We start from the raw sequence: 21,419 nt of genomic DNA, 5'->3' as shown, positions 1-21,419 counted from the left end.
TGATGGGGTTGAGGTAGATGTGATGGGGTTGAGGTAGATATGATGGGGTTGAGGTAGATATGATGGGGTTGAGGTAGATATGATGGGGTTGAGGTAGATATGATGGGGTTGAGGTAGATATGATGGGGTTGAGGTAGATATGATGGGGTTGAGGTAGTTATGATGGGGTTGAGGTAGATATGATGGGGTTGAGGTAGTTATGATGGGGTTGAGGTAGATGTGATGGGGTTGAGGTAGATATGATGGGGTTGAGGTAGTTATGATGGGGTTGAGGTAGATATGATGGGGTTGAGGTAGATATGATGGGGTTGAGGTAGATGTGTTAGGGTTGAGGTAGATATGATGGGGTTGAGGTAGATATGATGGGGTTGAGGTAGATGTGTTGGGGTTGAGGTAGATATGATGGGGTTGAGGTAGATATGATGGGGTTGAGGTAGATATGTTGGGGTTGAGGTAGTTATGATGGGGTTGAGGTAGATGTGATGGGGTTGAGGTAGATGTGTTGGGGTTGAGGTAGATGTGTTAGGGTTGAGGTAGATATGATGGGGTTGAGGTAGATATGATGGGGTTGAGGTAGATATGATGGGGTTGAGGTAGATATGATGGGGTTGAGGTAGATGTGATGGGGTTGAGGTAGATATGATGGGGTTGAGGTAGTTATGATGGGGTTGAGGTAGTTATGATGGGGTTGAGGTAGTTATGATGGGGTTGAGGTAGTTATGATGGGGTTGAGGTAGATGTGATGGGGTTGAGGTAGATATGATGGGGTTGAGGTAGTTATGATGGGGTTGAGGTAGATGTGCTGAGGTTGAGGTAGATGTGTTAGGGTTGAGGTAGATATGATGGGGTTGAGGTAGATGTGATGGGGTTGAGGTAGATATGATGGGGTTGAGGTAGATATGATGGGGTTGAGGTAGATATGATGGGGTTGAGGTAGATGTGTTGGGGTTGAGGTAGTTATGATGGGGTTGAGGTAGATGTGATGGGGTTGAGGTAGATATGATGGGGTTGAGGTAGATATGATGGGGTTGAGGTAGATATGATGGGGTTGAGGTAGTTATGATGGGGTTGAGGTAGATATGATGGGGTTGAGGTAGATATGATGGGGTTGAGGTAGTTATGATGGGGTTGAGGTAGATATGATGGGGTTGAGGTAGATGTGCTGTGGTTGAGGTAGTTATGATGGGGTTGAGGTAGATGTGATGGGGTTGAGGTAGATGTGTTGGTGTTGAGGTAGTTATGATGGGGTTGAGGTAGATATTATGGGGTTGAGGTAGATATTATGGGGTTGAGGTAGATGTGTTGGGGTTGAGGTAGATATGATGGGGTTGAGGTAGATATGATGGGGTTGAGGTAGATATGATGGGGTTGAGGTAGATATGATGGGGTTGAGGTAGATGTGATGGGGTTGAGGTAGATGTGTTGGTGTTGAGGTAGTTATGATGGGGTTGAGGTAGATATTATGGGGTTGAGGTAGATATTATGGGGTTGAGGTAGATGTGTTGGGGTTGAGGTAGATATGATGGGGTTGAGGTAGATATGATGAGGTTGAGGTAGATATGATGGGGTTGAGGTAGATATGATGGGGTTGAGGTAGATGTGATGGGGTTGAGGTAGATATGATGGGGTTGAGGTAGATGTGTTAGGGTTGAGGTAGATGTGATGGGGTTGAGGTAGATGTGATGGGGTTGAGGTAGATGTGATGGGGTTGAGGTAGATGTGTTAGGGTTGAGGTAGATGTGATGGGGTTGAGGTAGATGTGTTGGGGTTGAGGTAGTTATGATGGGGTTGAGGTAGTTATGATGGGGTTGAGGTAGTTATGATGGGGTTGAGGTAGATTTGATGGGGTTGAGGTAGATATGATGGGGTTGAGGTAGATGTGATGGGGTTGAGGTAGATATGATGGGGTTGAGTTAGATATGATGGGGTTGAGGTAGATATGATGGGGTTGAGGTAGATGTGTTAGGGTTGAGGTAGTTATGATGGGGTTGAGGTAGTTATGATGGGGTTGAGGTAGATATGATGGGGTTGAGGTAGATATGATGGGGTTGAGGTAGTTATGATGGGGTTGAGGTAGTTATGATGGGGTTGAGGTAGTTATGATGGGGTTGAGGTAGTTATGATGGGGTTGAGGTAGTTATGATGGGGTTGAGGTAGTTATGATGGGGTTGAGGTAGATGTGATGGGGTTGAGGTAGATGTGATGGGGTTGAGGTAGATATGATGGGGTTGAGGTAGATGTGATGGGGTTGAGGTAGATATGATGGGGTTGAGGTAGATGTGTTAGGGTTGAGGTAGATATGATGGGGTTGAGGTAGATGTGTTAGGGTTGAGGTAGATGTGCTGAGGTTGAGGTAGATGTGTTAGGGTTGAGGTAGTTATGATGGGGTTTAGGTAGATGTGTTGGGGTTGAGGTAGATATGATGGGGTTGAGGTAGTTATGATGGGGTTGAGGTAGTTATGATGGGGTTGAGGTAGATGTGATGGGGTTGAGGTAGATATGATGGGGTTGAGGTAGTTATGATGGGGTTGAGGTAGATATGATGGGGTTGAGGTAGATATGATGGGGTTGAGGTAGATATGATGGGGTTGAGGTAGATATGATGGGGTTGAGGTAGTTATGATGGGGTTGAGGTAGATATGATGGGGTTGAGGTAGATATGATGGGGTTGAGGTAGATATGATGGGGTTGAGGTAGATATGATGGGGTTGAGGTAGTTATGATGGGGTTGAGGTAGATATGTTGGGGTTGAGGTAGATATGATGGGGTTGAGGTAGATATGATGGGGTTGAGGTAGATATGATGGGGTTGAGGTAGTTATGATGGGGTTGAGGTAGATGTGATGGGGTTGAGGTAGTTATGATGGGGTTGAGGTAGATATGATGGGGTTGAGGTAGTTATGATGGGGTTGAGGTAGATGTGTTGGTGTTGGGGTTGATGCTTTGGTGTCTGTGTAGATGTGTTGGGGTTGATGCTTTGGTGTCTATGTAGATGTGTTGGGGTTTAGGTAGATGTGTTGAGGTTGAGGTAGATATGATGGGGTTGAGGTAGATATGATGGGGCTGAGGTAGATATGATGGGGCTGAGGTAGATATGATGGGGTTGAGGTAGATGTTTTGGGGTTGAGGTAGATGTGTTGGGGTTGAGGTAGATGTGTTGGGGTTGAGGTAGATATGATGGGGTTGAGGTAGATATGTTGGGGTTGAGGTAGTTATGATGGGGTTGAGGTAGATGTGTTGGGGTTGAGGTAGTTATGATGGGGTTGAGGTAGATATGATGGGGTTGAGGTAGATATGATGGGGTTGAGGTAGATATGATGGGGTTGAGGTAGTTATGATGGGGTTGAGGTAGATGTGATGGGGTTGAGGTAGTTATGATGGGGTTGAGGTAGATATGATGGGGTTGAGGTAGATATGATGGGGTTGAGGTAGATATGATGGGGTTGAGGTAGATATGATGGGGTTGAGGTAGATGTGATGGGGTTGAGGTAGATGTGATGGGGTTGAGGTAGATGTGATGGGGTTGAGGTAGATGTGATGGGGTTGAGGTAGATATGATGGGGTTGAGGTAGATATGATGGGGTTGAGGTAGATATGATGGGGTTGAGGTAGATATGATGGGGTTGAGGTAGATATGATGGGGTTGAGGTAGATATGATGGGGTTGAGGTAGATGTGATGGGGTTGAGGTAGATGTGTTAGGGTTGAGGTAGATATGATGGGGTTGAGGTAGATATGATGGGGTTGAGGTAGATGTGATGGGGTTGAGGTAGATGTGTTGGGGTTGAGGTAGATATGATGGGGTTGAGGTAGATATGTTGGGGTTGAGGTAGTTATGATGGGGTTGAGGTAGATATGATGGGGTTGAGGTAGTTATGATGGGGTTGAGGTAGATATGATGGGGTTGAGGTAGATATGATGGGGTTGAGGTAGATGTGATGGGGTTGAGGTAGATATGATGGGGTTGAGATAGATATGATGGGGTTGAGGTAGTTATGATGGGGTTGAGGTAGATATGACGGGGTTGAGGTAGATATGATGGGGTTGAGGTAGATATGATGGGGTTGAGGTAGATATGATGGGGTTGAGGTAGATATGATGGGGTTGAGGTAGATGTGATGGAGTTGAGGTAGATGTGATGGGGTTGAGGTAGATATGATGGGGTTGAGGTAGATATGATGGGGTTGAGGTAGATATGATGGGGTTGAGGTAGATATGATGGGGTTGAGGTAGATATGATGGGGTTGAGGTAGATATGATGGGGTTGAGGTAGATGTGATGGGGTTGAGGTAGTTATGATGGGGTTGAGGTAGTTATGATGGGGTTGAGGTAGATATGACGGGGTTGAGGTAGTTATGATGGGGTTGAGGTAGTTATGATGGGGTTGAGGTAGATATGATGGGGTTGAGGTAGATATGATGGGGTTGAGGTAGTTATGATGGGGTTGAGGTAGATATGACGGGGTTGAGGTAATTATGATGGGGTTGAGGTAGTTATGATGGGGTTGAGGTAGATATGATGGGGTTGAGGTAGATGTGATGGGGTTGAGGTAGATATGATGGGGTTGAGGTAGATATGATGGGGTTGAGGTAGTTATGATGGGGTTGAGGTAGATATGATGGGGTTGAGGTAGATATGATGGGGTTGAGGTAGATGTGATGGGGTTGAGGTAGATATGATGGGGTTGAGGTAGTTATGATGGGGTTGAGGTAGATGTGATGGGGTTGAGGTAGATATGATGGGGTTGAGGTAGTTATGATGGGGTTGAGGTAGATTTGATGGGGTTGAGGTAGATATGATGGGGTTGAGGTAGATATGATGGGGTTGAGGTAGTTATGATGGGGTTGAGGTAGATGTGATGGGGTTGAGGTAGATGTGATGGGGTTGAGGTAGTTATGATGGGGTTGAGGTAGATATGATGGGGTTGAGGTAGATATGATGGGGTTGAGGTAGTTATGTTGGGGTTGAGGTAGTTATGATGGGGTTGAGGTAGTTATGATGGGGTTGAGGTAGTTATGATGGGGTTGAGGTAGATATGATGGGGTTGAGGTAGATATGATGGGGTTGAGGTAGTTATGATGGGGTTGAGGTAGATGTGATGGGGTTGAGGTAGTTATGATGGGGTTGAGGTAGATATGATGGGGTTGAGGTAGATATGATGGGGTTGAGGTAGTTATGATGGGGTTGAGGTAGTTATGATGGGGTTGAGGTAGATATGATGGGGTTGAGGTAGATATGATGGGGTTGAGGTAGATATGATGGGGTTGAGGTAGATGTGATGGGGTTGAGGTAGTTATGATGGGGTTGAGGTAGATATGATGGGGTTGAGGTAGTTATGATGGGGTTGAGGTAGATATGATGGGGTTGAGGTAGTTATGATGGGGTTGAGGTAGATATGATGGGGTTGAGGTAGATATGATGGGGTTGAGGTAGTTATGATGGGGTTGAGGTAGATGTGTTAGGGTTGAGGTAGATATGATGGGGTTGATGCTTTGGTGTCTATGTAGATGTGTTGGGGTTGAGGTAGATGTGTTAGGGTTGAGGTAGATATGATGGGGTTGAGGTAGATATGATGGGGTTGAGGTAGATGTGTTGGGGTTGAGGTAGATGTGTTGGTGTTGGGGTTGATGCTTTGGTGTCTGTGTAGATGTGTTGGGGTTGATGCTTTGGTGTCTATGTAGATGTGTTGGGGTTTAGGTAGATGTGTTGAGGTTGATGTAGATATGATGGGGTTGAGGTAGATATGATGGGGCTGAGGTAGATATGATGGGGTTGAGGTAGATGTGTTAGGGTTGAGGTAGATATGATGGGGTTGAGGTAGATATGATGGGGTTGAGGTAGATATGATGGGGTTGAGGTAGATATGATGGGGTTGAGGTAGTTATGATGGGGTTGAGGTAGATGTGTTAGGGTTGAGGTAGATATGATGGGGTTGAGGTAGATATGATGGGGTTGAGGTAGATATGATGGGGTTGAGGTAGATATGATGGGGTTGAGGTAGATGTGATGGGGTTGAGGTAGATATGATGGGGTTGAGGTAGTTATGATGGGGTTGAGGTAGATGTGATGGGGTTGAGGTAGATATGATGGGGTTGAGGTAGTTATGATGGGGTTGAGGTAGATGTGATGGGGTTGAGGTAGATATGATGGGGTTGAGGTAGATATGATGGGGTTGAGGTAGTTATGATGGGGTTGAGGTAGATGTGATGGGGTTGAGGTAGATGTGATGGGGTTGAGGTAGTTATGATGGGGTTGAGGTAGATATGATGGGGTTGAGGTAGATATGATGGGGTTGAGGTAGTTATGTTGGGGTTGAGGTAGTTATGATGGGGTTGAGGTAGTTATGATGGGGTTGAGGTAGTTATGATGGGGTTGAGGTAGATATGATGGGGTTGAGGTAGATATGATGGGGTTGAGGTAGTTATGATGGGGTTGAGGTAGATGTGATGGGGTTGAGGTAGTTATGATGGGGTTGAGGTAGATATGATGGGGTTGAGGTAGATATGATGGGGTTGAGGTAGTTATGATGGGGTTGAGGTAGTTATGATGGGGTTGAGGTAGATATGATGGGGTTGAGGTAGATATGATGGGGTTGAGGTAGATATGATGGGGTTGAGGTAGATGTGATGGGGTTGAGGTAGTTATGATGGGGTTGAGGTAGATATGATGGGGTTGAGGTAGTTATGATGGGGTTGAGGTAGATATGATGGGGTTGAGGTAGTTATGATGGGGTTGAGGTAGATATGATGGGGTTGAGGTAGATATGATGGGGTTGAGGTAGTTATGATGGGGTTGAGGTAGATGTGTTAGGGTTGAGGTAGATATGATGGGGTTGATGCTTTGGTGTCTATGTAGATGTGTTGGGGTTGAGGTAGATGTGTTAGGGTTGAGGTAGATATGATGGGGTTGAGGTAGATATGATGGGGTTGAGGTAGATGTGTTGGGGTTGAGGTAGATGTGTTGGTGTTGGGGTTGATGCTTTGGTGTCTGTGTAGATGTGTTGGGGTTGATGCTTTGGTGTCTATGTAGATGTGTTGGGGTTTAGGTAGATGTGTTGAGGTTGATGTAGATATGATGGGGTTGAGGTAGATATGATGGGGCTGAGGTAGATATGATGGGGTTGAGGTAGATATGATGGGGTTGAGGTAGATATGATGGGGCTGAGGTAGATATGATGGGGTTGAGGTAGATGTGTTAGGGTTGAGGTAGATATGATGGGGTTGATGCTTTGGTGTCTATGTAGATGTGTTGGGGTTGAGGTAGATGTGATGGGGTTGAGGTAGATATGATGGGGTTGAGGTAGATGTGATGGGGTTGAGGTAGATGTGTTAGGGTTGAGGTAGATGTGATGGGGTTGAGGTAGTTATGATGGGGTTGAGGTAGTTATGATGGGGTTGAGGTAGATGTGATGGGGTTGAGGTAGATATGATGGGGTTGAGGTAGATGTGATGGGGTTGAGGTAGATGTGTTAGGGTTGAGGTAGATGTGATGGGGTTGAGGTAGATGTGATGGGGTTGAGATAGATATGATGGGGTTGAGGTAGATATGATGGGGTTGAGGTAGTTATGATGGGGTTGAGGTAGATATGATGGGGTTGAGGTAGATATGATGGGGTTGAGGTAGATGTGATGGGGTTGAGGTAGATGTGTTAGGGTTGAGGTAGATATGATGGGGTTGAGGTAGATGTGTTAGGGTTGAGGTAGATGTGATGGGGTTGAGGTAGATGTGTTGGGGTTGAGGTAGATATGATGGGGTTGAGGTAGATATGATGGGGTTGAGGTAGTTATGATGGGGTTGAGGTAGTTATGATGGGGTTGAGGTAGATGTGATGGGGTTGAGGTAGTTATGATGGGGTTGAGGTAGATATGATGGGGTTGAGGTAGATATGATGGGGTTGAGGTAGTTATGATGGGGTTGAGGTAGTTATGATGGGGTTGAGGTAGATATGATGGGGTTGAGGTAGATATGATGGGGTTGAGGTAGATATGATGGGGTTGAGGTAGATGTGATGGGGTTGAGGTAGTTATGATGGGGTTGAGGTAGATATGATGGGGTTGAGGTAGTTATGATGGGGTTGAGGTAGATATGATGGGGTTGAGGTAGTTATGATGGGGTTGAGGTAGATATGATGGGGTTGAGGTAGATATGATGGGGTTGAGGTAGTTATGATGGGGTTGAGGTAGATGTGTTAGGGTTGAGGTAGATATGATGGGGTTGATGCTTTGGTGTCTATGTAGATGTGTTGGGGTTGAGGTAGATGTGTTAGGGTTGAGGTAGATATGATGGGGTTGAGGTAGATATGATGGGGTTGAGGTAGATGTGTTGGGGTTGAGGTAGATGTGTTGGTGTTGGGGTTGATGCTTTGGTGTCTGTGTAGATGTGTTGGGGTTGATGCTTTGGTGTCTATGTAGATGTGTTGGGGTTTAGGTAGATGTGTTGAGGTTGATGTAGATATGATGGGGTTGAGGTAGATATGATGGGGCTGAGGTAGATATGATGGGGTTGAGGTAGATATGATGGGGTTGAGGTAGATATGATGGGGATGAGGTAGATATGATGGGGTTGAGGTAGATGTGTTAGGGTTGAGGTAGATATGATGGGGTTGATGCTTTGGTGTCTATGTAGATGTGTTGGGGTTGAGGTAGATGTGATGGGGTTGAGGTAGATATGATGGGGTTGAGGTAGATGTGATGGGGTTGAGGTAGATGTGTTAGGGTTGAGGTAGATGTGATGGGGTTGAGGTAGTTATGATGGGGTTGAGGTAGTTATGATGGGGTTGAGGTAGATGTGATGGGGTTGAGGTAGATATGATGGGGTTGAGGTAGATGTGATGGGGTTGAGGTAGATGTGTTAGGGTTGAGGTAGATGTGATGGGGTTGAGGTAGATGTGATGGGGTTGAGATAGATATGATGGGGTTGAGGTAGATATGATGGGGTTGAGGTAGTTATGATGGGGTTGAGGTAGATATGATGGGGTTGAGGTAGATATGATGGGGTTGAGGTAGATGTGATGGGGTTGAGGTAGATGTGTTAGGGTTGAGGTAGATATGATGGGGTTGAGGTAGATGTGTTAGGGTTGAGGTAGATGTGATGGGGTTGAGGTAGATGTGTTGGGGTTGAGGTAGATATGATGGGGTTGAGGTAGATATGATGGGGTTGAGGTAGTTATGATGGGGTTGAGGTAGATATGATGGGGTTGAGGTAGATATGATGGGGTTGAGGTAGATGTGTTAGGGTTGAGGTAGATATGATGGGGTTGAGGTAGATGTGTTAGGGTTGAGGTAGATGTGATGGGGTTGAGGTAGATATGATGGGGTTGAGGTAGATATGATGGGGTTGAGGTAGATATGATGGGGTTGAGGTAGTTATGATGGGGTTGAGGTAGATATGATGGGGTTGAGTTAGATATGATGGGGTTGAGGTAGATATGATGGGGTTGAGGTAGATGTGTTAGGGTTGAGGTAGATATGATGGGGTTGAGGTAGATGTGTTAGGGTTGAGGTAGATGTGATGGGGTTGAGGTAGATGTGTTGGGGTTGAGGTAGATATGATGGGGTTGAGGTAGATGTGTTAGGGTTGAGGTAGATATGATGGGGTTGAGGTAGATATGATGGGGTTGAGGTAGATATGATGGGGTTGAGGTAGATATGATGGGGTTGAGGTAGATATGATGGGGTTGAGGTAGTTATGATGGGGTTGAGGTAGATATGATGGGGTTGAGGTAGATATGATGGGGTTGAGGTAGATGTGTTAGGGTTGAGGTAGATATGATGGGGTTGAGGTAGATATGATGGGGTTGAGGTAGATGTGTTAGGGTTGAGGTAGATATGATGGGGTTGAGGTAGATATGATGGGGTTGAGGTAGATATGATGGGGTTGAGGTAGATATGATGGGGTTGAGGTAGATGTGTTGGGGTTGAGGTAGATATGATGGGGTTGAGGTAGATATGATGGGGTTGAGGTAGATATGATGGGGTTGAGGTAGATATGATGGGGTTGAGGTAGATATGATGGGGTTGAGGTAGATGTGTTAGGGTTGAGGTAGATATGATGGGGTTGAGGTAGATATGATGGGGTTGAGGTAGATATGATGGGGTTGAGGTAGATATGATGGGGTTGAGGTAGTTATGATGGGGTTGAGGTAGATGTGTTAGGGTTGAGGTAGATATGATGGGGTTGAGGTAGATATGATGGGGTTGAGGTAGATATGATGGGGTTGAGGTAGATATGATGGGGTTGAGGTAGATATGATGGGGTTGAGGTAGATGTGTTGGGGTTGAGGTAGATATGATGGGGTTGAGGTAGATATGATGGGGTTGAGGTAGATATGATGGGGTTGAGGTAGATATGATGGGGTTGAGGTAGATGTGTTGGGGTTGAGGTAGATATGATGGGGTTGAGGTAGATATGATGGGGTTGAGGTAGATATGATGGGGTTGAGGTAGATATGATGGGGTTGAGGTAGATATGATGGGGTTGAGGTAGATGTGATGGGGTTGAGGTAGATATGATGGGGTTGAGGTAGATATGATGGGGTTGAGGTAGATGTGATGGGGTTGAGGTAGATATGATGGGGCTGAGGTAGATATGATGGGGTTGAGGTAGATATGATGGGGTTGAGGTAGATATGATGGGGTTGAGGTAGATGTGATGGGGTTGAGGTAGATATGATGGGGTTGAGGTAGATATGATGGGGTTGAGGTAGATATGATGGGGTTGAGGTAGATGTGTTAGGGTTGAGGTAGATATGATGGGGTTGAGGTAGATATGATGGGGTTGAGGTAGATATGATGGGGTTGAGGTAGATGTGTTAGGGTTGAGGTAGATGTGTTAGGGTTGAGGTAGATATGATGGGGTTGAGGTAGATATGATGGTGTTGAGGTAGATATGATGGGGTTGAGGTAGATATGATGGGGTTGAGGTAGATATGTTGGGGTTGAGGTAGATATGATGGGGTTGAGGTAGATATGATGGGGTTGAGGTAGATGTGATGGGGTTGAGGTAGATATGATGGGGTTGAGGTAGATATGATGGGGTTGAGGTAGATATGATGGGGTTGAGGTAGATGTGTTGGGGTTGAGGTAGATATGATGGGGTTGAGGTAGATATGATGGGGTTGAGGTAGATATGATGGGGTTGAGGTAGATATGATGGGGTTGAGGTAGATATGATGGGGTTGAGGTAGATGTGATGGGGTTGAGGTAGATATGATGGGGTTGAGGTAGATATGATGGGGTTGAGGTAGATGTGTTAGGGTTGAGGTAGATATGATGGGGTTGAGGTAGATATGATGGGGTTGAGGTAGATGTGATGGGGTTGAGGTAGATATGATGGGGTTGAGGTAGATATGATGGGGTTGAGGTAGATGTGATGGGGTTGAGGTAGATATGATGGGGTTGAGGTAGATATGATGGGGTTGAGGTAGATATGATGGGGTTGAGGTGGATATGATGGGGTTGAGGTAGATATGATGGGGTTGAGGTAGATATGATGGGGTTGAGGTAGATATGATGGGGTTGAGGTAGATGTGTTAGGGTTGAGGTAGATATGATGGGGTTGAGGTAGATGTGTTAGGGTTGAGGTAGATATGATGGGGTTGAGGTAGATATGATGGGGTTGAGATAGATGTGATGGGGTTGAGGTAGATATGATGGGGTTGAGGTAGTTATGATGGGGTTGAGGTAGATGTGTTAGGGTTGAGGTAGTTATGATGGGGTTGAGATAGATATGATGGGGTTGAGGTAGATATGATGGGGTTGAGGTAGTTATGATGGGGTTGAGATAGATATGATGGGGTTGAGGTAGATATGATGGGGTTGAGATAGATATGATGGGGTTGAGGTAGATATGATGGGGTTGAGGTAGATGTTATGGGGTTGAGGTAGACAAGCAGGACATCTGATGTGAGAGAAAGAGGCTGAGGGTTATCCAGCCCCTGAGAGAGTCTCCTGTGCTTCATCTTTTAGACATTCTGGCATACCGTAGCTCGTAGGGCCAGCGATTCCGTTCACAGTCCGTTCACATAGGTTGTTAGCAGTGCGTTTCAGTCCAAGACTATGTTTTACTATGTGTCAGGGAAACCTTTAGAGTTCAGATTAACGTCAAACGTAAAATTAATCACAGTCTCAAATATCCCATCCTTCCCCTTTTAATAGCCCGGGCAAATGCACACATTTCAGCAAATAAACGCATGTTTCAAATGAATTGTTTACGAGGTTAACATGAATTATCATGAATTGTTTACGAGGTTAACATGAATAATCATGAATTGTTTACGAGGTTAACATTAATTATCAGGAATTGTTTATGAGGCTTAATGTTTGATTTGTTACATTAAGTAATTAATTTATGTTCGCAATCATCCGTTTTTATCTCCAGTAAGAAACTGATAGCCATTGGCAAGCAGTCAACAACTTCGGGTCAGCACTAGTTACCACAGCCACAAAGTTATAAACTCCGCCTATTTCTCAAATGTAAACTGAACAAAATTATAAACGCAATTTAAAACAATTTCAAAGATTTTACTGAGTTACAGTCCATATAAGGAAATCAGTCAATTGAAATAAATTCATTAGGCCCTAATCTATGGATTTCACATGACTGGGCAGGGGCGCAGCCATGGGTGGGCCTGGGAGGGCATAGGCCCACCCACTTGGGAGCCAGGCCCAGCCAATCAGAATTCGTTTTTCTCCACAAAAGGGCTTTATTACAGACAGAAATTCTCCTGAGTTTCATCAGCTGCCCTGGGTGGCTGGTCTCAGACGATCCCGCAGGTGAAAAAGACAGATGTGGAGGTCCTGGGCTGGTGTGGTTGTGAGGCCGGTTGGAGGTATTGCCAAATTCTCTAAAACAGCTTTTAATAGAGAAATGAACATTAAATTCTCTACAAACAGCTCTGGTGGACATTCCTGCAGTCAGCATGTCGACTGCACGCTCCCTCAAAACACGACACATTTGTGGCATTGTGTTGTGTGACAAAACTGCACATTTTATAGTGGCCTTTTATTGTCCCCAGCACAAGGTGCACCTGTGTAATGATCATGCTGTTCAATCATCTTCTTGATATGCCACACCTGTCAGGTGGATGGATTATCTTTGCAAAGGAGAAATGCTCACTAACAGGGATGTAAACACATTTGGGCACAAAAAAGTTGAGAGAAATAGGCTTTTTGTGCGTATGGAACATTTCTGGGAACTTTTATTTCAGCTCATGAAACATTTGACATGTTTACGTTTATATTTTTCTTCAGTATATCTTCTTAAAGGTGATTTCAACCACAGGAGGCTGGTGGCACCTTAATTGGGGAGGGCTGGTTTGTGGTAATGACCATTCCATTCGCTCTGTTCCAGCCCATTACTATTAGCCGCCCCCCCCCCCCCCCCCCCCAACAACTTCCTGTGTTTTTAAACCTCGCCTTAACCTTAACTCTAACCTGAACCACACTGCTAACCTTATACCTAACCCTAACCTTAAATTAAGACCAAAAAAAGCACATTTTTGTTTGAATTCATTTTTATGATATAGCCAATTTTGACATAAGCAATAGAGTGAGAGCAGCAGGAAACTTCAAAAAACCCTCACTCACTCACATCTGGCATTGTCACACAGAGAGAGAGAGAGAGAGAGAGAGAGAGAGCATGTGTGTATCCAGGCTGACTTCAAACATCCGTCATACATTCACAGGGAGGGATAGAAGAACAGGGGACCTTACAATCATACACTAAAGCGGGAACCTAAAATAAAGTGTATTACGCTTTACGGCTTCCCCCTTATTAAAACACCCTCTCTTGGTACAGTAAGGTGACGCGGCGGCCCAGGTGGAGGAACCGGTGACGGCTAAGACGGGAGGAAGCGCGCTCACACCCAGCCAGACAGCTATCAGGGGATTAAACGGGGAAAAATACGATTTTCGGTGTCATTGTAGTTTATTTGGGAGTGGAAACCGAGTCTCCGTGTGCTAGTAGTTGTAGTATTAATATTATTATGTGTCGCCGTTTACAATGACGACGAAGCGAAAGTCAGCCAAGCTCCAGCTGCGCCGGTCGATCAGCGAGCAGCTGCGGGACTCCACGTCCAAGGCTTGGGATCTACTGTGGAGGAATGTCCGGGAGAGGCGCTTGGCAGGTCAGTCAATTGGGGCTTTTCGCTTCTCTGTTAACTATATAACCTAACTTTAAAACCCGCCCGGTGTAGAAGACACCGTTAGGCTACATTGATGTAATCTCCGCACTGCAAATGTATGAATTTAAACCTGTGCTGGGATGAATGAATTAAGAAACATTGAGTTTATCTTGAGGCTCAATATAATAATAATAACAGTATATTGAGAAATTCGCCTGTGATTCGTGACTATGGTAACCTCGGTGTGTGTGAAGACAAGGGCCAGTATTTTGGGAAGCTCATGGTCAACTGTAGCCTAGTGCCCATTCATAACAAGCTGTGCATAAATAGGTGCCCTGTAGGCTTTTCTTTAGATCTAACAGTAGTCCTGTGCCAGTGGCCGATCGTGGGATTTAAGCCTTTGTTAGTAGATTGGGTAGCCCTAATATTATCGATAATATTTATTAAACCGTCAACGGGCTATAGATTGTTTATATTCAGATCGTTTCAAGATTCGCCAACGCACCAAGTTGTTTTTAGATCCTTATGTTTGTTGCTACACCTCCTGGGTGGGTCACTGCGCATAGCTGGTGGGTGGGTCAGCTGTCTGCCATAATCTGCTTAATGTAATTACAAAGTGGTCTGCCTCTTAAACAAATTATACGCAAAACATTCCTTCATTCACTTCCCAAATCGTACCCCCCCAACCCCACCTAACCTTACACTGTTACTAGGGCTCTACAGCTAACCCTAGGGCTAACCCTACACTGTTACTAGAGCTCTACAGCTAACCCTACACTGTTACTAGAGCTCTACAGCTAACCCTACAGCTAACCCTACACTGTTACTAGAGCTCTACAGCTAACGCACAGAGAGGTCTGGAGGTTCCGTCATGGGGAGGTCTGGAGGTTCCGTCATGGGGAGGTCTGGAGGTTCCGTCATGGGGAGGTCTGGAGGTTCCGTCATGGGGAGGTCTGGAGGTTCCGTCATGGGGAGGTCTGGAGGTTCCGTCATGGGGAGGTCTGGAGAGTTGCCCACTGGGATGTCTCTTCTCCCGAGGAGTGGTCTGGAGAGAGGTAACAGGACTCTTGAGACTGGAGCTGGCAGGGCAGGGCACTAGCTGGGGTGGCCAGCAGAGACACGAAGGTGGTGACAGGCAAGTCCCACCAGGCAAGGGCTGACGGAGCCGGGCCAGCCTGATCATTCTGAATCCACCTGGGGTCAGGCAGACACCACTAGACTGTGGCAGGCTGGACATTGAAGGTAGGAGGTATTAAATCCCACCAGGTAGGACATTCTAATACGTTGGCTGGAGTAGGGTGCTCTCTCAGGGTGATCTGGTACTGTAGCTCCTGTCCCTGGAGAAGGCTGTGGCGCCAGTGTGAGGGACTCTTATGTTGAAAGTCGTCTGGAGAACAGTATAATGGTGCTCCCCCAGGGCTGGAGAACAGTGGTATGGTGCTCCCCCAGGGCTGGAGAACAGTGGTATGGTGCTCCCCCAGGGCTGGAGAACAGTGGTACGGTGCTCCCCCAGGGCTGGAGAACAGTGGTACGGTGCTCCCCCAGGGCTGGAGAACAGTGGTATGGTGCTCCCCCAGGGCTGGAGAACAGTGGTACCGTGCTTCCACAGAGTGAATTCTGGTAGCTCCTCTGGCTCTGGTGAAGACTCTGAAAAATGGTGGAAACCAGATGTGACTCCATCTGCTAGCTACAGGTGTTAGCAACTTAGCTAGCTACAGGTGTTAGCAACTTAGCTAGCTACAGGTGTTAGCAACTTAGCTAGCTACAGGTGTTAGCAACTTAGCTAGCTACAGGTGTTAGCAACTTAGCTAGCTACAGGTGTTAGCAACTTAGCTAGCTACAGGTGTTAGCAACTTAGCTAGCTACAGGTGTTAGCAACTTAGCTAGCTACACCATAAACAGGATGCTGGATGTCCTGCAGACATTAATGACACAAAGTTCCATCACAGTCAGAGGGGGGGGGGAGTGGAAATCTGAAATGTGACCGAAACGTTATTGGACTTAATTTTGGCCAACCCCACTCAGCTACTCGACGACTAACGTTAATTCACCTAGCCGTTCTTCAGAGATTACTACCTACCATGTCTTTGTTTACTTCCTTTCCTTCTGTTGTACTTTCTTGAAGACGCTCCATAGTCCCGCCTCATGTAATTATCCATTTCAGAATCACAAAGAAGAGAATCTACCAGATTAGACTATAAGGGAGAGGGAGATACCTAGTCAGTCGGCCTGGGGAACAGACTATAAAGGAGAGGGGGATACCTAGTCAGTCGTTCTGGGGAACAGACTATAAGGGAGAGGGGGATACCTAGTCAGTCGGTCTGGGGAACAGACTATAAGGGAGAGGGGGATACCTAGTCAGTCGGCCTGGGGAACAGACTATAAGGGAGAGGGGGATACCTAGTCAGTCGGCCTGGGGAACAGACTATAAGGGAGAGGGGGATACCTAGTCAGTCGGCCTGGGGAACAGACTATAAGGGAGAGGGGGATACCTAGTCAGTCGGCCTGGGGAACAGACTATAAGGGAGAGGGTTGATACCTAGTCAGTCGGCCTGGGAACAGACTATAAGGGGGATACCTAGTCAGTCGGCCTGGGGAACAGACTATAAGGGAGAGGGGGATACCTAGTCAGTCGGCCTGGGAACAGACTATAAGGGAGAGGATTGATACCTAGTCAGTTTGTCTGGGGAACAGACTATAAGGGAGAGGGGGATACCTAGTCAGTCGGCCTGGGGAACAGACTATAAGGGAGAGGGGGATACCCAGTCAGTCGGTCTGGGGAACAGACTATAAGGGAGAGGGGGATACCCAGTCAGTCGGCCTGGGGAACAGACTATAAGGGAGAGGGTTGATACCTAGTCAGTCGGCCTGGGGAACAGACTATAAGGGGATACCTAGTCAGTCGGTCTGGGGAACAGACTATAAGGGAGAGGGTTGATACCTAGTCAGTCGGCCTGGGGAACAGACTATAAGGGGATACCTAGTCAGTCGGCCTGGGGAACAGACTATAAGGGAGAGGGGGATACCTAGTCAGTCGGTCTGGGGAACAGACTATAAGGGAGAGGGGGATACCTAGTCAGTCGGCCTGGGGAACAGACTATAAGGGAGAGGGGGATACCCAGTCAGTCGGTCTGGGGAACAGACTATAAGGGAGAGGGGGATACCTAGTCAGTCGGTCTGGGGAACAGACTATAAGGGAGAGGGGGATACCTAGTCAGTCGTTCTGGGGACAGACTATAAGGGGATACCTAGTCAGTCGGCCTGGAGAACAGACTATAAGGGGATACCTAGTCAGTCGGTCTGGGGAACAGACTATAAGGGGATACCTAGTCAGTCGGCCTGGGGAACAGACTATAAGGGGATACCTAGTCAGTCGGCCTGGGAACAGACTATAAGGGAGAGGGTTGATACCTAGTCAGTCGGCCTGGAGAACAGACTATAAGGGAGAGGGTTGATACCTAGTCAGTCGGCCTGGGGAACAGACTATAAGGGGATACCTAGTCAGTCGGCCTGGGGAACAGACTATAAGAGAGAGGGGGATACCTAGTCAGTCGGCCTGGGGAACAGACTATAAGGGAGAGGGGGATACCTAGTCAGTCGGTCTGGGGAACAGACTATAAGGGAGAGGGGGATACCTAGTCAGTCGGTCTGGGGAACAGACTATAAGGGAGAGGGTTGATACCTAGTCAGTCGGTCTGGGGAACAGACTATAAGGGAGAGGGTTGATACCTAGTCAGTCGGTCTGGGGAACAGACTATAAGGGAGAGGGGGATACCTAGTCAGTCGGCCTGGGAACAGACTATAAGGGAGAGGGGGATACCTAGTCAGTCGGCCTGGAGAACAGACTATAAGGGGATACCTAGTCAGTCGGCCTGGGGAACAGACTATAAGGGAGAGGGGGATACCTAGTCAGTCGGCCTGGGAACAGACTATAAGGGAGAGGGGGATACCTAGTCAGTCGGCCTGGGGACAGACTATAAGGGAGAGGGGGATACCTAGTCAGTCGGCCTGGGGACAGACTATAAGGGGATACCTAGTCAGTCGGTCTGGAGAACAGACTATAAGGGAGAGGGGATACCTAGTCAGTCGGCCTGGGGAACAGACTATCAGGGAGAGGGGATACCTAGTCAGTCGGTCTGGGGAACAGACTATAAGGGAGAGGGGGATACCTAGTAAGTCGTTCTGGGGACAGACTATAAGGGGATACCTAGTCAGTCGGTCTGGAGAACAGACTATAAGGGAGAGGGTTGATACCTAGTCAGTCGGTCTGGGGAACAGACTATCAGGGAGAGGGGATACCTAGTCAGTCGGCCTGGGAACAGACTATAAGGGAGAGGGGGATACCTAGTAAGTCGTTCTGGGGAACAGACTATAAGGGGGATACCTAGTCAGTCAGCCTGGGGAACAGACAATAAGGGAGAGGGTTGATACCTAGTCAGTCGGCCTGGAGAACAGACTATAAGGGGGATACCTAGTCAGTCGGCCTGGAGAACAGACTATAAGGGGGATACCTAGTCAGTCGGCCTGGAGAACAGACTATAAGAGAGAGGGGGATACCTAGTCAGTCGGCCTGGGAACAGACTATAAGGGAGAGGGGGATACCTAGTCAGTCGGCCTGGGAACAGACTATCAGGGAGAGGGGATACCTAGTCAGTCGGCCTGGGGAACAGACTATAAGGGAGAGGGGGATACCTAGTCAGTCGGCCTGGGGAACAGACTATAAGGGAGAGGGGGATACCTAGTCAGTCGGCCTGGGGAACAGACTATAAGGGAGAGGGGGACTATAAGGGAGAGGGGGATACCTAGTCAGTCGGCCTGGGGAACAGACTATAAGGGAGAGGGGGACTATAAGGGAGAGGGGGATACCTAGTCAGTCGGCCAGGGGAACAGACTATAAGGGAGAGGGGGACTATAAGGGAGAGGGGGATACCTAGTCAGTCAGCCTGGGGAACAGACTATAAGGGAGAGGGGGATACCTAGTCAGTCGGCCTGGGAACAGACTATAAGGGAGAGGGGGATACCTAGTCAGTCGGCCTGGGAACAGACTATAAGGGAGAGGGTTGATACCTAGTCAGTCGGTCTGGGGAACAGACTATAAGGGAGAGGGGGATACCTAGTCAGTCGGCCTGGGAACAGACTATAAGGGAGAGGGGGATACCTAGTCAGTCGGCCTGGGAACAGACTATAAGGGAGAGGGTTGATACCTAGTCAGTCGGTCTGGGAACAGACTATAAGGGAGAGGGGGATACCTAGTCAGTCGGCCTGGGAACAGACTATAAGGGAGAGGGTTGATACCTAGTCAGTCGGTCTGGGAACAGACTATAAGGGAGAGGGGGATACCTAGTCAGTCGGCCTGGGAACAGACTATAAGGGAGAGGGTTGATACCTAGTCAGTCGGTCTGGGGAACAGACTATAAGGGAGAGGGGGATACCTAGTCAGTCGGTCTGGGAACAGACTATAAGGGAGAGGGGGATACCTAGTCAGTCGGCCTGGGAACAGACTATAAGGGAGAGGGGGATACCTAGTCAGTCGGCCTGGGAACAGACTATAAGGGAGAGGGTTGATACCTAGTCAGTCGGTCTGGGGAACAGACTATAAGGGAGAGGGGGATACCTAGTCAGTCGGCCTGGGAACAGACTATAAGGGAGAGGGGGATACCTAGTCAGTCGGCCTGGGGAACATACTATAAGGGAGAGGGGGATACCTAGTCAGTCGGCCTGGGGAACAGACTATAAGGGAGAGGGGGATACCTAGTCAGTCGGCCTGGGGAACAGACTATAAGGGAGAGGGGGATACCTAGTCAGTCGGCCTGGGGAACAGACTATAAGGGAGAGGGTTGATACCTAGTCAGTCGGTCTGGGGAACAGACTATAAGGGAGAGGGGGATACCTAGTCAGTCGGCCTGGGGAACAGACTATAAGGGGATACCTAGTCAGTCGGCCTGGGGAACAGACTATAAGGGAGAGGGGGATACCTAGTCAGTCGGCCTGGGAACAGACTATAAGGGAGAGGGGGATACCTAGTCAGTCGGCCTGGGAACAGACTATAAGGGAGAGGGTTGATACCTAGTCAGTCGGTCTGGGGAACAGACTATAAGGGAGAGGGGGATACCTAGTCAGTCGGCCTGGGAACAGACTATAAGGGAGAGGGGGATACCTAGTCAGTCGGCCTGGGGAACATACTATAAGGGAGAGGGGGATACCTAGTCAGTCGGCCTGGGGAACAGACTATAAGGGAGAGGGGGATACCTAGTCAGTCGGTCTGGGGAACAGACTATAAGGGAGAGGGGGATACCTAGTCAGTCGGCCTGGGGAACAGACTATAAGGGGATACCTAGTCAGTCGGCCTGGAGAACAGACTATAAGGGGATACCTAGTCAGTCGGCCTGGGGAACAGACTATAAGGGAGAGGGGGATACCTAGTCAGTCGGCCTGGGGAACAGACTATAAGGGAGAGGGTTGATACCTAGTCAGTCGGCCTGGGAACAGACTATAAGGGAGAGGGGGATATCTAGTCAGTCGGCCTGGGGAACAGACTATAAGGGAGAGGGTTGATACCTAGTCAGTCGCTATAAGGGAGAGGGGGATTACAGTCACATGATAAGATGGAGGACCTCTGATCGTCCCTCCATTCTACTGACTAATGTACAGTCACTAGATAATAAGATGGACCTCTGATCGTCCCTCCATTCTACTGACTAGAGGTCCTCCATCTTATTATCTAGTGACTGTACATTAGCCAGTAGAATGGAGGGACCATACCTATTTTTTTTTTGAAAGTTATTCTAGTGCCCGATTTCAGGGACTGTCAGCTGATAGATGTTTTAATTAAGTACCTTTGTTTGTTTTCAATAAAAATGTGTCAAAACTAAAAGAAATAGCAATTTCTCAAGCAAGAATTTATCTCGGAATGTCTGGGAAACGTTTTAGTGGCAGAGAGGTTTGGAACTCTAATTTAGAACCTGGTGATGTCACCAAGCCAAAACTCCATCCCACCAACACGGGCTGACATTTTTAAGACCGTCTGTTAAAACAGCATTTACGCTAAAAAAGGACATTTTATCATCATTATTACAATTTCACAGTATTATTCACATTTGAGTGACCTGGACCTTTTTTGATGGATATAAAGGACTATAAATTAACCCAAGTGTCTCACTGTGTCTCTGTCTCTGATCAGTGGCATTCCCAGAGGAGACGGTGTTCACGAGGGAATGGCTCTAAACCCTCTGTGCTATTAAGGAATGCTGAATAGATACAATGGGATTTATTGGACATTCCCATGTCTCAGAGCACTTC

General features: G+C 47.4%; 1 protein-coding gene across 1 annotated transcript in view; it reads left to right on the top strand.

The window, feature by feature from the left end:
- The first annotated feature begins 13,999 nt into the window (after positions 1–13,999).
- The window catches only part of LOC139419382 (stAR-related lipid transfer protein 13-like), a 42,261-nt gene continuing 34,841 nt past the window's right edge, over positions 14,000–21,419 (top strand). Inside the window, 1 exon segment of the mRNA XM_071169327.1 lies at positions 14,000–14,123. Within this exon segment, the coding sequence (XP_071025428.1) occupies positions 14,000–14,123 (124 nt within the window).

Source organism: Oncorhynchus clarkii, chromosome 10 (genome assembly GCF_045791955.1).
Source record: "Oncorhynchus clarkii lewisi isolate Uvic-CL-2024 chromosome 10, UVic_Ocla_1.0, whole genome shotgun sequence".
Lineage (NCBI taxonomy): Eukaryota > Metazoa > Chordata > Actinopteri > Salmoniformes > Salmonidae > Oncorhynchus > Oncorhynchus clarkii.
This window is presented reverse-complemented; position numbering and strand designations above follow the sequence as displayed.